General features: G+C 40.2%; 1 protein-coding gene across 1 annotated transcript; it reads right to left on the reverse strand.

The window, feature by feature from the left end:
* Nucleotides 1–10,020: 10,020 nt before the first annotated feature.
* tmem176l.4 (transmembrane protein 176l.4) lies at nucleotides 10,021–14,416 on the reverse strand. The gene is made up of 4 exons (XM_051864817.1): nucleotides 14,231–14,416; nucleotides 12,345–12,527; nucleotides 10,565–10,621; nucleotides 10,021–10,367 (listed from the first exon to the last, which is right to left on the reverse strand). The coding sequence occupies exons 1-4, from the start codon at nucleotides 14,264–14,266 to the stop codon at nucleotides 10,305–10,307; spliced, it is 339 nt and encodes a 112-aa protein (XP_051720777.1). The 5' UTR covers nucleotides 14,267–14,416; the 3' UTR covers nucleotides 10,021–10,304.
* Nucleotides 14,417–14,421: the final 5 nt, after the last annotated feature.

Genomic DNA, 14,421 nt, shown 5'->3' on the forward strand with positions numbered 1-14,421 from the left:
TATATCTGTAAAAAACATTAATTACTGGAGAATAAAAATAGTAATTGAATACGTCACAGATCCTGATGGACATCCAGAATCTACTTTTAATTGATTGAATACAGAACTGTTTCTAGTTCTGATACCACTAAAGAAAGAAAGAAAACTTGGGACTTGGAACCACCGTACTTGAGACCACTAGACTTGGAGGTGCTGGGACCACTGGACTTGAGACCACTGGACATGGAGATGCTGGGACTACCAGACTGGAGATCACTGGACTCGGAGATGCTGAGACCACCGGACTTGAGACCACTGGACTTGAAGGTGCTGAGACCACTGGACTTGAAGGTGCTGGAACCACCGGACTTGAGACCACTGGACTTGGAGGTGCTAGGACCATCAGACTTGGAAGTGCTGGGACCACTGGACTTGAGACCACTGGACGTGGAGATGCTGGGACCACCAGACTGGAGACCACTGGACTTGAAGGTGCTGGAACCACCGGACTTGAGACCACTGGACTTGGAGGTGCTGGGACCATCGGACTTGGAAGTGCTGGGACCACTGGACTTGAAACCACTGGACGTGGAGATGCTGGGACCACCAGACTGGAGACCACTGGACTTGGAGATGCTGGGACCACCGAACTTGAGACCACTGGACTTGAAGGTGCTGGGACCACCGGAACTTGAGACCACTAGACTTGGAGGTGCTGGGACCACTGGACTTGAGACCACTGGACTTGGAGGTGCTGGGACCACTGGACTTGGAGGTGCTGGAACTACCAGACTTGAGACCATTGGACTTGGAGGTGCTGGGACCACTGGACTTGAGACCACTGGACTTGGAGGTGCTGGAACTACCGGACTTGAGACCACTGGACTTGGAGGTGCTGGGACCACTGGACTTGAGACCACTGGACTTGGAGGTGCTGGAACTACCAGACTTGAGACCACTGGACTTGGAGGTGCTGGGACCATCAGACCTGGAGTTGCTGGGACCACTGGACTTGAGACCACTAGACTTGGACATGCTGGAACTACGAGACTTGAGACCACAGGACTTGGAGGTGCAGGGACCACCGGACTTGAGACCACCGGACTTGGAGGTGCTGGGACAAAAGTAAAAAGAACAACTTTGATTATTTTGTGTATTTTTCTTGTCATGCTTGTCATGCAGCACCGGCAGTGGTGTCTTCCAGGAGTGGCTTGTGAAGTTCTGGATCCTCCACCACCTGCAAAACCACAAAAAAAAAAAACACAGACCAGCAGATATGAACTGTCATATATTTATGTATTTAGTATAAACTCATTTATGCAGTGCATAAAATTTTCTAGCATGGAAACTTAGTCAGTGTAAAGTCAATTCTGAGAATTGTTTCTAAACACATTATAAATGTTACAAATGTATCGCTGATACAAATTACAAAGACTGTGAACTATGTAGTACTGAATTGTGGAGTTAGACCGTTAAACAGTTTTTCACCAATTCTGTGTTCAGTATTTTTTGGGTGGGGCTAAAACGGTGGCTCAATGACGCACTGGAGCCACCGAGCATGGCCCCGCCCCTAACACTGTAATAACTACAGGTATTAGCATCAGTGGCTCGCCCGCTCAATTGCGAGTTACTCTCATTAGCGTTAGTTACTACAGCCTACAGTTTGCTAGCTAGCTATGCCTTCGTCACGCAAATGCATATTACCTGGTTGCGATAATATACAAAACAGCTCGGTCTCCTTATTTAAATTTCCTTAAAATGATGATATGAAGGAGAGGTGGATTAGTTTTGTGAAGCGCCATGTTGATGGAGAGCTGACAGTCACCACAAACACCCGCCTCTGCAGTGATAATTTTACACCGGATAGTTTTACAAACTTTCATCAGAGAGAACTGGGATTCACTGATAATCCGCTGTTATTGACAACCGATGATATGGGGCAGGACCGACTATCTCCCGTCCCGGCCTTCATCCTCCCGTCTTGCGGTGCCGACATCTGGTTCCACAGTTGGCAGTACGTGCCCACCATTGAGTATAAATTGCCTTGTGTGCTTATGTTATAATTAGTAGGTAGTACACAGTAACTCTGCTAAATTTTGCAACCCTCTAACATGATTCTTTTTTTATACGCATCAGTATGTTTGACTCATTAGATTAGACAAGTAAGTTGAGAGAGAGAGCATCTTTCACGCGAGTGGGTGTGGTTTCAGTGCCGACAGCGGACACGTCCCCAGCGTTTGAGAGCTGAGAATACTGCTTATTTTTTTTCAAGATTTTGATAACTCATTTAATTTACTCTGCATTTTTTTAAACATTCAAATTTGGCTAGGTGGTTAATGACAAATTTTTCTGCGGTGTGACAAACCCAGAACACATTTTAATATTGCTTTACACTGACTTTATTGAACAAGTAAGAAATTACGTATCACTGACATTTTCACAGTTATTACTCAGTGAGAAAAAGTTTCATCATAGTTTGCACTTGTGACGTGCAGGAAGTAGCCACTCACCTATAACCACAAACACTCTTCAGCACAATGCTAACCACAAAAACGTCTAACATAATGGAACAATTAATACTGGCAAGTCTTTTGCTTTACTAAAAACACTCAAAATAGCATTTCATTTCAACATTTACTCTTCTGATCAAGCCCTATGCAAAGCATCTGGGAACTATAAATCCACTGCCCAGTTTCAGTCAATGCAACAAAAATGATTCATGTAGTCCCAACACAAATGGATTAAGCTAACTTAAAATTTTACAGATTACATTTCATGTGATGTAATAAAATTGAGGCAAATGACAATTTAAAAATTAAAGATTTGTGCTGCTTTAGCATGAAACATAAAACCTTTTTTATAGTGTCGTGTGTTTGGGGCATGTTGTCTGAATCCTTGCACTCCTGTCTGGTTCAGTGTTGGGTTCCGGGACAGTTCATGTGCTCATGTGTTGAGTTTTGCTTGAGCACAGGGATGTTGATCTTGTTTCACTGGCCATATGCTTTTGTCTTGTCATGTTCATCATGAGCACATGGTCTAGATGTCTGTTCCTGCACCATGTGCTCTTGTCTAGTCTTATGTGAAGTTTTTATTGTCTTTTTGTTGTAATTTTGAGCCCAATAAAGACCCATTGCTCTCTGTGTTTGAGTCCTTGTCTCACCCATCAACCCACATCTGGAGAACATTGAGGACAACCTCAACCCACATTGAGGTTATTTCCTGTGTGAACTTATATATCAGCTTATAGGGTGTGTGTGTGTGTGTGTGTGTGAGCATGTACATCTATCTTTCAACCACTTTGAATCAGTAAAAAGTAGTGACTTACTGAATTACAGAGCAAGTGGTTCCTTCCCTATTGGTAATGGCAGACATTTTTAGAGTTATTACTGAGGTTATTCTAAAATTTTCCCCAGTGACTGTGGTTGGCAGAGAACTTTTAAATTCCATGTTCTGTTTAAATAAACTATAGCATAACACTTGTATTGCTTTACAAGTGTTATGCTGTAGTTTATTTACAAACCCAATTCCAAAAAAGTTGGGACACTGTACAAATTGTGAATAAAAAAGGAATGCAATGATGTGGAAGTTGCAAATTTCAATATTTTATTCAGAATACAACATAGATGACATATCAAATGTTTAAACTGAGAAAATGTATCATTTTAAAGAAAAAAATAAGTTGATTTTAAATTTCATGGCATCAACACATCTCAAAAAAGTTGGGACAAGGCCATGTTTACCACTGTGTGGCATCCCCTCTTCTTTTTATAACAGTCTGCAAACGTCTGGGGACTGAGGAGACAAGTTGCTCAAGTTTAGGAATAGGAATGTTGTCCCATTCTTGTCTAGGCTTCTAGTTGCTCAACTGTCTTAGGTCTTCTTTGTTGCATCTTCCTCTTTATGATGCACCAAATGTTTTCTATGGGTGAAAGATCTGGACTGCAGGCTGGCCATTTCAGTACCCGGATCCGTCTTCTACGCAGCCATGATGTTGTAATTGATGCAGTATGTGGTCTGGCATTGTCATGTGGGAAAATGCAAGGTCTTCCCTAAAAGAGACGACGTCTGGATGGGAGCATATGTTGTTCTAGAACTAGGATATATCTTTCAGCATTGATGGTGCCTTTCCAGATGTGTAAGCTGCCCATGCCACACGCACTCATGCAACCCCATACCATCAGAGATGCAGGCTTCTGAACTGAGCGCTGATAACAACTTGGGTTGTCCTTGTCCTCTTTAGTCCGGATGACATGGCGTCCCAATTTTCCAAAAAGAACTTCAAATTTTGATTCGTCTGACCACAGAACAGTTTTCCACTTTGCCACAGTCCATTTTAAATGAGCCTTGGCCCAGAGAAAACGCCTGCGCTTCTGGATCGTGTTTAGATATGGCTTCTTTTTTGACCTATAGAGTTTTAGCCAGCAACAGCGAATGGCACGGTGGATTGTGTTCACCGACAATGTTTTCTGGAAGTATTCCTGAGCCCCTGTTGTGATTTCCATTACAGTAGCATTCCTGTATGTGATGCAGTGCCGTCTAAGGGCCCGAAGATCACGGGCATCCAGTATGGTTTTCCGGCCTTGACCCTTACGCACAGAGATTGTTCCAGATTCTCTGAATCTTTGGATGATATTATGCACTGTAGATGATGATAACTTCAAACTCTTTGCAATCTTTCTCTGAGAAACTCCTTTCTGATATTGCTCCACTATTTTTCGCCACAGCATTGGGGGAATTGGTGATCCTCAGCCCATCTTGACTTCTGAGAGACACTGCCACTCTGTGAGGCTCTTTTTATACCCAATCATGTTGCCAATTGACCTAATAAGTTGCAAATTGGTCCTCCAGCTGTTCCTTATATGTACATTTAACTTTTCCGGCCTCTTATTGCTACCTGTCCCAACTTTTTTGGAATGTGTAGCTCTCATGAAATCCAAAATGAGCCAATATTTGGCATGACATTTCAAAATGTCTCACTTTCAACATTTGATATGCTATCTATATTCTATTGTGAATAAAGTTTATGAGATTTGTAAATTATTGCATTCCTTTTTTATTCACAATTTGTACAGTGTCCCAACTTTTTTGGAATCGGGTTTGTAAACAGAACATGGAATTTAAAGGTTTCGACTGAAACAGTCATAAATACTGTACATTGAAGTGGAAAATATGCAAAGAAAATCATATTTTTTTTCTGTATTTCTAAGTTTCACCAAACTTAGGTTCAGCTGGAATGTGATACATAATTGACAACCAAAATTATTTGTTCTGTGTTGGTAATATTTTGTTGGCTACAATATATCTGTGAAAACCTTAATTACTGGAGAATAAAAAAGTAGGTGAATACCTCACAAATCCTGATTGACATCCGAAAACTACTTTTAATCGATTGGGTACAGAACTGTTTCTTGTTCTGATACCACTAAAGAAAGAAAGAACACTTGGGACTACCAGACTGGAGGCACCACCGGATTTGGGACCTCCGGACTTTGAGGCGCTGGGACTACTGGACTCTGGACTACTGGACTTAAGGGCACTGGGACCAACAGACTTGGGACCACCAAACTTAGGGGCACTGGGACCACCCGACTAAGGGGCACTGGGCCACCGGACTTGGAGGCGCTGGGACTACTGGACTTGGGACCACTGGACGTAGGGGCACTGGGACCACTGGACTTGGAGGCGCTGGAACTACTGGATTTAGGACCACCTGACTTAGGAGCACTGGGATCACTGGACTTGGGAGCACTGGGACCAACGGACTTGGGAGCACTGGGACCAACGGACTTGGAACCACCCGACTTAGGGGCACTGGGACCACCAAACTTGGAGGTGCTGGGACCTCCGGACTTGGGACCACTGGACATGGAGGCGCTGGGACTACTGGACATGGGACCACCCGACTTAGGGGCACTGGGACCTCCGGACTTGGAGGTGCTGGGACCACCGGACTTGGAGGTGCTGGGACCACCAGACTTTGGACCACTGGACTTGAGACGACCAGACTTGGGACCACTGGACTTGGAGGCGTTGGAACTAACCGACTTGAGACCACCAGACTTGGAGGTACTGGGACTACTGGGCTTAGGACTACCCGATTTAGGGGCACTGGGACCACCAGGCTTGGGACCAACGGACTTGAGACCACCGGACTTGGAGGTACTGGAACTACTGGACTTGGGACCACCCGACTTAGGGGCACTGGGACCACCGGACTTAAGACCACTGGACTTGGGACCACTGAACTTGGAGGTGCTGGGACCAACGGACTTGAGACCACCAAACTTGGGACCACCGAACTTGGAGGTGCTGGGACTAGTAGACTTGGATCCACCTGACTTAGGGGCATTAGGACCACCAGACTTAGAGGTGCTGGGACCACTGGACTTGGGACCACTGAACTTGGAGCTGCTGGGACCACCGGACTTGGGACTACTGGACTTGGGAAAAAGAACCGGGCAAAAAGCAATTTAAAGTCCAAATAAATTTAAAAAAAAAAAAAAACACAAGGCACACAAAATCAGGAATACATAACATAGGGCCATTCTGTTATGATAAAAAAGAGGTAAGAACTACTGCCAGATTTTTGCTGTGATTTATGGCTGCAGGAATCCATAACATCAATAGTCTTTTACAGGTGCTGGTCATATAATTAGAATATCATCAAAAAGTTGATTTATTTCACTAATTCCATTCAAAAAGTGAAACTTGTATATTATATTCATTCATTACACACAGATGGATATATTTCAAATGTTTATTTCTTTTAATTTTGATGATTATAACTGACAACTAAGGAAAATCCCAAATTCAGTATCTCAGAAAATTAGTCAGTCTGTGGCACTGCTCAGGTGTTATAAGAGCCCAGGTTGCTCTGATAGTGGCCTTCAGCTCTTCTGCATTGTTGGGTCTGGCATATCGCATCTTCCTCTTCACAATACCCCATAGATTTTCTATGGGGTTAAGGTCAGGCGAGTTTGCTGGCCAATTAAGAACAGGGATACCATGGTCCTTAAACCAGGTACTGGTAGCTTTGGCACTGTGTGCAGGTGCCAAGTCCTGTTGGAAAATGTAATCTGCATCTCCATAAAGTTGGTCAGCAGCAGGAAGCATGAAGTGCTCTAAAACTTCCTGGTATACGGCTGCATTGAACTTGGACCTCAGAAAACACAGTGGACCAACACCAGCAGATGACATGGCACCCCAAACCATCACTGACTGTGGAAACTTTACACTGGACCTCAAGCAATGTGGATTGTGTGCCTCTCCTCTCTTCCTCCAGACTCTGGGACCCTGATTTCCAAAGGAAATGCAAAATTTACTTTCATCAGAGAACATAACTTTGGACCACCCAGCAGCAGTCCAGTCCTTTTTGTCTTTAGCCCAGGCGAGACGCTTCTGACGCTGTCTGTTGTTCAAGAGTGGCTTGACACAAGGAATGCGACAGCTGAAACCCATGTCTTGCATACGTCTGTGCGTAGTGGTTCTTGAAGCACTGACTCCAGCTGCAGTCCACTCTTTGTGAATCTCCCCCACATTTTTGAATGGGTTTTGTTTCACAATCCTCTCCAGGGTGCGGTTATCCCTATTGCTTGTACACTTTTTTCTACCACATCTTTTCCTTCCCTTCGCCTCTCTATTAATGTGCTTGGACACAGAGCTCTGTGAACAGCCAGCCTCTTTTGCAATGACCTTTTGTGTCTTGCCCTCCTTGTGCAAGGTGTCAATGGTCGTCTTTTGGACAACTGTCAAGTCAGCAGTCTTCCCCATGATTGTGTAGCCTACAGAACTAGACTGAGAGACCATTTAAAGGCCTTTGCAGGTGTTTTGAGTTAATTAGCTGATTAGAGTGTGGCACCAGGTGTCTTCAATATTGAACCTTTTCACAATATTCTAAGTTTCTGAGATACTGAATTTGGGATTTTCTTTAGTTGTCAGTTATAATCATCAAAATTAAAAGAAATAAACATTTGAAATATATCAGTCTGTGTGTAATGAATGAATATAATATACAAGTTTCACTTTTTGAATGGAATTAGTTAAATAAATCAACTTTTTTGATGATATTATAATTATATGACCAGCACCTGTAGATTTATTAATCTCCAAATATGCACTCTTAAAAATTATGGGTTATTTTTTAACCCAAATGCTGGGTAGCCTGTTGGACCATTTTCCCTTGGCAATGCCATTAGATACAGTATTTATTAAGCATTTGTCTATAGGCTCTGTTGGCTCACATTTTCTACAGCAGCTGACTTGTATGTGATACAAGCCACCTGGTGGTGAAATCATGCAAAACTCTTCTTATACACGTTGAAGACAGATGGAAGTTCCATGTCCCTTAAAATGCAAAATAGAAAATCAATTAAATATAAATAGTATTATTATTATTATTTACAAAAGCACATAACAATTACTTAAAATGAAAAAGAAAACTACAAATAAAATTTTATTTAAAATATTAATAAAAACTATAAATAATACTAAAACAACACTGCTGTCTAAAGAAGATGGTATGGTAAAGAAAAATAATAATAATAATGAAAGCTGGTGCAAGATAAGACATTTATTTCAAAAAGAAGCCTAAAAGTTCCCTTTTTTCTAAAAGTACTTTTTTGTTTTAAAGGTAAGAATAAAGAAGTAGCTTGATGATTTGGTATTGTAGATGTTGACATAATTTCACTATTAAAATGAGAGGCAAAATGGCATTCCATTATAAGCAAAAAGAAATCATACAGTGAATAATAATTGTAGGAGTTGCAGTATCAAGTTGCTGTCCTACTTTCCTTTGCCAGGTCCATTGAATACAGCACAACAGCTGTGATAGCAGTACAGCACTGAATAAGTTCAAAATCATTATGATGACCAGCTGTAAAACTTACCAGACAAGTACTGGGAAACTCAGTGTGAAGAATGCACACTATTACTAAAATTACCAAAATACAATTACTAGGAACTAACAGCAAACAAAGAAATATATCTGTGCTTTATTATGAATTTATGAATAAATTAAATGAAATGTCACATATAATTTACTTTTTGAAAAGACACTGTATAACATGAACTGATTTAGAAACATAAACATGATCAAAATGAGACCCAAATCTTACCACACTCCTGAGCCAAAAGGGTCTCTAGGATATTGTATCCAGGCTATAGTAGTACTGATCCTGATCTTTTTAAGGTGGATCTCATGTTTCCCTTTTGTTACTCTTGAAATTTAAGGAACCCAAGTCTATAGTTTGGATGTAACTGAAGACATAATAATCACTGTTTATTATGTCTTCAGTTACAAAATATTGTAACTGAATAACAAATATTAAGCCACTGTACAGCATAAAAAAGATCTTACATTAACTTTAAAGTAGTGGTGTTCCGTATTGCAGTGCAATTTTTTTTTAATGAACCTACATATCAACGCTTGTATTGTTTTAAGAAAATAGCATGATCAGTGACAAACAAAGTCTTAATTTCTGTTCAATCACTTTGCATGTCGGAACTTCTTAAGTAAGTTGGCATTCAGGTTGGTTGAATTGTGATAAGTGTAAACTACAGTAAAAGTTTTCTAATATGTAGGTCTTCTACTTTTTTGGCAAATTTGTGAATGTTTGATTGGGTTTTTTGTGGTTTAGTGTAAGCCGGTAGTCTCTCCCTTATCAGGTGGAACCCATCACAGGGACTTCTTCTCTATGTAGTACTTCCTATTACTCCTTTTGAGTAGGATGTGGTCTCCACAGTGTTCTCTTCTCGACAGAAGGACTCTGGGTCACTTACCCTGGGCATTGGAAGGTTGCGAGATGGTGTGAGTGCACTTGCTACTAAGGTTCTCACAAGTTTATACTTATAAGTAACTAGGTGGTACTTGGTTGCTTTGATTAGAATGAAGGTTTTACTTGGCCTGAAAGGTTTGCGAACCACTGCTTTAGATGAAAGCGTCTGCTGAATAAATAAAATATTTTGGTTGTTGTTTTTAAATTTTTTTGTACAAAGGAAGACTTTGTAGGGAAGCTGTAAAAATGAAAACAAACATGAAAAGGGTTGATGCAAAAGTGCTATAGTCATTTATTTCTTAAAAAAGCAGCCCCAAAGATCGCAACAAAACTGAAAAAGGTAATAAAAGTTAACACCCACTAATCTATATATAGAGAGATCAATGGTAACACCACTTTTGTAAAAAGAAACAATAAGTGTAATTAAACATGTAATTTAACAATGTAGCGGATGGAGATCTGCTTTAAATCATTTCACTACAATATTGAGAGAAAATGCCATTCCATTACAAGCAAAAAGAATGACTTTAATTATTTTGTCTTTTAATCTTGTCACGCAGGAGCGGCAGTGTCGTCTTCCAGGAGAGGCTTGTGAAGTTCTGGATCCTTCACCACCTGCAAAACCACAGACATGCAAAGAAAAGAAAGATAATCATTACCTTATTGAGATTTTTGTAGTACAAACAGACCTCATTTCTTTTAATATCTTTAGGGGAAGGTGTTCATCCCGATTATCAGCTGTAAAACACAAACAAAATATATATGCAAAACTGGAATTGTCAAAAACACAAATGCTTTTGATAGACACTTACCAGACAAGAACTGGTAAACTTGGTTCCAAGAATACACACAATTCCAGCTACAAGGAACTATAAAAGGTAAAAGCAAACAAACAAAAACATCAGAACAGGCCTCACCATGGTCGAGCAAAGAAGTTGAGTGCACGTGCTCAGCGTCATATCCAGAGGTTGTGTTTGGGAAATAGACGTATGAGTGCTGCCAGCATTGCTGCAGAGGTTGAAGGGGTGGGGGGTCAGCCTGTCAGTGCTCAGACCATACGCCGCACACTGCATCAAATTGGTCTGCATGGCTGTCGTCCCAGAAGGAAGCCTCTTCTAAAGATGATGCACAAGAAAGCCCTTAAACAGTTTTCTGAAGACAAGCAGACTAAGGACATGGATTACTGGAACCATGTCCTGTGGTCTGATGAGACCAAGATAAACTTATTTGGTTCAGATGGTGTCAAGCGTGTGTGGCGGCAACCAGGTGAGGAGTACAAAGACAAGTGTGTCTTGCCTACAGTCAAGCATGGTGGTGGGAGTGTCATGGTCTGGGGCTGCATGAGTGCTGCCGGCACTGGGGAGCTACAGTTCATTGAGGGAACCATGAATGCCAACATGTACTGTGACATGCTGAAGTAGAGCATGATCCCCTCCCTTCGGAGACTGGGCCGCAGGGCAGTATTCCAACATAAGGACCCCAAACACACCACTACCATTGCCTTGCTAAAGAAGCTGAGGGTACCCTATTGAGCATCTGTGGGGCATCCTCAAATGGAAGGTGGAGGAGCACAAGGTCTCTAACATCCACCAGCTCCGTGATGTCGTCATGGAGGAGTGGAAGAGGACTCCAGTGGCAACCTGTGAAGCTCTGGTGAACTCCATGCTCAAGAGGGTTAAGGACAGTGCTGGAAAATAATGGTGGCCACACAAAATATTGACACTTTGGGCCCAATTTGGACATTTTCACTTAGGGGTGTAGTCACTTTTGTGGCCAGCGGTTTAGACATTAATGGCTGTGTGTTGACGTTATTTTGAGGGGACAGCAAATTTACACTGTTATACAAGCTGTACACTCACTACTTTACATTGTAGCAAAGTGTTATTTCTTCAGTGTTGTCACATGAAAAGATATAATAAGATATTTACAAAAATGTGAGGGGTGTACTCACTTCTGTGAGATACTGTAGTTAAGAATTAAGAATATTCCAAGTTGGCACAATGACATTTTAAGTCAACCAATCACATTTTTGTTTCAGTGTGGACAGATGAATTACTATAACATTTTATATAACACACTTTTTAATGTTATAAATAAATATTTTCACAACGTTTCCAAAATGATTTGTATTGTTTGAATGAATTTAATTTGGTTGCATAAGCTAAATAAATTTGCAAACTAAATTGTAACTTTTCTAAAAGTTGCAGCTTGGTACTAATACTTTTTACTAATCCAAAATCTGCACATACTGTTTTCATACAGAGCCCCTAAGGGGACATAGTTATTGGAAAAATATGAGAACTTTGCATTCTCTCGCAAAACTATTTAGTTGAAAATCTTTGTTTTCCTCCCACCTCATATTATTTCCATTACAAAAGTTTTATGAGCGAATGCAAAGTTTCTCTGGGAAACATAAAAGTTTTGAAATATTTTTTCCCCCTCCCATCTCATTTTTTACAACAGGTTTTAAAAAAAAAAGTTTTTAATCTATTGTACTGACATAATCCAACTGCAACCAAACTGCAACATTGTGAAATGTGAAATGAAAATATCAAAAAGGTATTTAGCAATTAATGTATGTGTGTGACTCACTCCAAGTGCTATGTGGACGTCCTTCAGATTCCCTTTCATATGCTGAGGTGCAAAACACCCTGGACTGTTACACAGAAAACCCAGAATCTGACACAGTACGGGCCATTTGCTCTTTGGGTTTGAGGTGATGGTGATGACTGTCAAACCCTCACCCTGAGACACTGTCAGAGACATGCTGCTGCGCTGAACAGACAAAAGTGATGGTGATTCAGCATTCCAGTAAGTAACAATGGCCAAACCTTCTGTTTGTTTACTGCATGAAACAATAAGAACAGCAACTGATTACCATTGCAGGAAATTCAGCTTTTTAAATACATATGTTCATTATATCAGGAGAAAAAAAAAAGAAAAATTTAACACTTTATATAGACTCTCAAATCATTTTTTTACTGTTATGATAGTATGTATATTAAATATTCTACACATTAGTATGAATACGTTTGATTATCAAAATAGCATTGCTGACAGAAGTTTTGTCGCCTACATAAAAGTCTTTGTAGGAGAAAACAGTTGTGCAAAAATCCACCTGGCTTTGTTTTCTATAAGGACATTGAGGTGATGCACCACAATTTGTTGATTATCTTTAACATTCTTGTCTTTTTTATTTTTGTTTTGTTTTTAAGTTCATTATATTGTTAATTATCTTAAGAAACATTGTGTTAACTCAATCTCACCTTGTACGTTTATGTGCGTCTCAGTCCAGATGAGTGAAGATGGCACGACTGTGGGATTTTTTTTTTTTTTTTTGAAAGGGGAGTTTCTTTTCCGGCAGTGACATCCTCAAATATAAACAAGTATAACAGGAATGTTTTTCATGACTTGAATTACTGTTTAGTTATTGGAGATGTAAGCAACGTTGTTAATAATAACAAATGTAACTTACCTTCACATCACAATGTTGAAAATCACATGAATAAAAGATGTATTTTAAAAGGTTTCAGGGTGAATTTGAAATGTACTGTAAATGACTGATTACTGTATACAGTCTGTATACATGTAAATTGCGCCATCTATGTGTTGTTTTTTGGTATTACGGTAACAGAGTGAGACTGGGCTCATATAGGTCTACATGTAACGTTTTAAGTGGTCAAAATATACACTGCAAATTATTTTGCTATGAACATGTTAAGAAGCTACTGTCATGTATTTTGGAGTCGAATGCTTCCTGTATAAGAAATTATTGCTCTATTCACATAAGGTATTCTTAAAGTGTGTATTATTTTGTGCTTCATGTAGTAGGACTGATTAAAATCAGCACCAAAACAACAAGTATTCCCCATGCAGATCAGCCTTTGTTCATGTTTGAACCCTCCTGTTGTGTTCAAAAACTGGGTTCAACCAATTGTGTTGTGCCACACTGGTTTTTATGCAAAAATAGACACTATAAAAAACACTAAAGATTTATTTAAAAACACAATACCTCTATTGTAGCTTGTCATACACACGTTTGTTTTGCTATACTTGTGAGGACCTCCACAGACGTAATGGTTTTCATACAGTACAAACTGTATATTCTATCCCCTAACCCTACCCATCACAGAAAACTTTCTGCATTTTTACATTTTTCAAAAAAACACATTTTATTATGTTTATTAATCAATTTTCCTTATGAGGACCAGCAAAAAGTCCTCACAAATTAGGGAATCTCAAGTTTTACTATCCTTGTGGGGACATTTTGTCCTCACAAGTATAGCAAAACATGTCCAAATGTACAGCCCTTCCAAAACACATCTATGCATCGGAACTTTGCATGCACGTTCATTCATGACCCTAAATGATAAATATTCACACAATTTCAAGATGAAATAAATAGTTTAACCAGTATTTCGAGCAGTTTGAAAGTACAGTGTGTGTCAAACTGACCCTAACACACAAGATCCACTTACTATTATTGTGTGGTGGCCTGGCTGTCGCACATTCATTAAATTGGTTTGTTTTTGTGGTCTTCTTCAGCATCTTCTACATGTGTATGCTGCACAAAGGTGCCAATAACCGCGAACTTTGAGTCATACAGTGAGTGCAGCAAGTGAAGTCGACACGCCACACCACCAGAGGCCGCTGTGGAACAGACGGCGTT

This window comes from Ctenopharyngodon idella, chromosome 16 (assembly GCF_019924925.1).
Source record: "Ctenopharyngodon idella isolate HZGC_01 chromosome 16, HZGC01, whole genome shotgun sequence".
Classification (NCBI taxonomy): Eukaryota; Metazoa; Chordata; class Actinopteri; order Cypriniformes; family Xenocyprididae; genus Ctenopharyngodon; species Ctenopharyngodon idella.

Excerpts from the sequence above, each read along its gene's own strand:
- tmem176l.4 (XM_051864817.1), bottom strand. The coding sequence starts at position 14,266 with ATGAATGTGCGACAGCCAGGCCACCACACAATAATA. Across the intron at positions 12,528-14,230 it reads CAGGCCACCACACAATAATA|CGCAGCAGCATGTCTCTGAC; the intron begins GTAAGTGGATCT and ends TTGTCTGTTCAG. Across the intron at positions 10,622-12,344 it reads ACGTCCACATAGCACTTGGA|TTCCTTGTAGCTGGAATTGT; the intron begins GTGAGTCACACA and ends TACCTTTTATAG.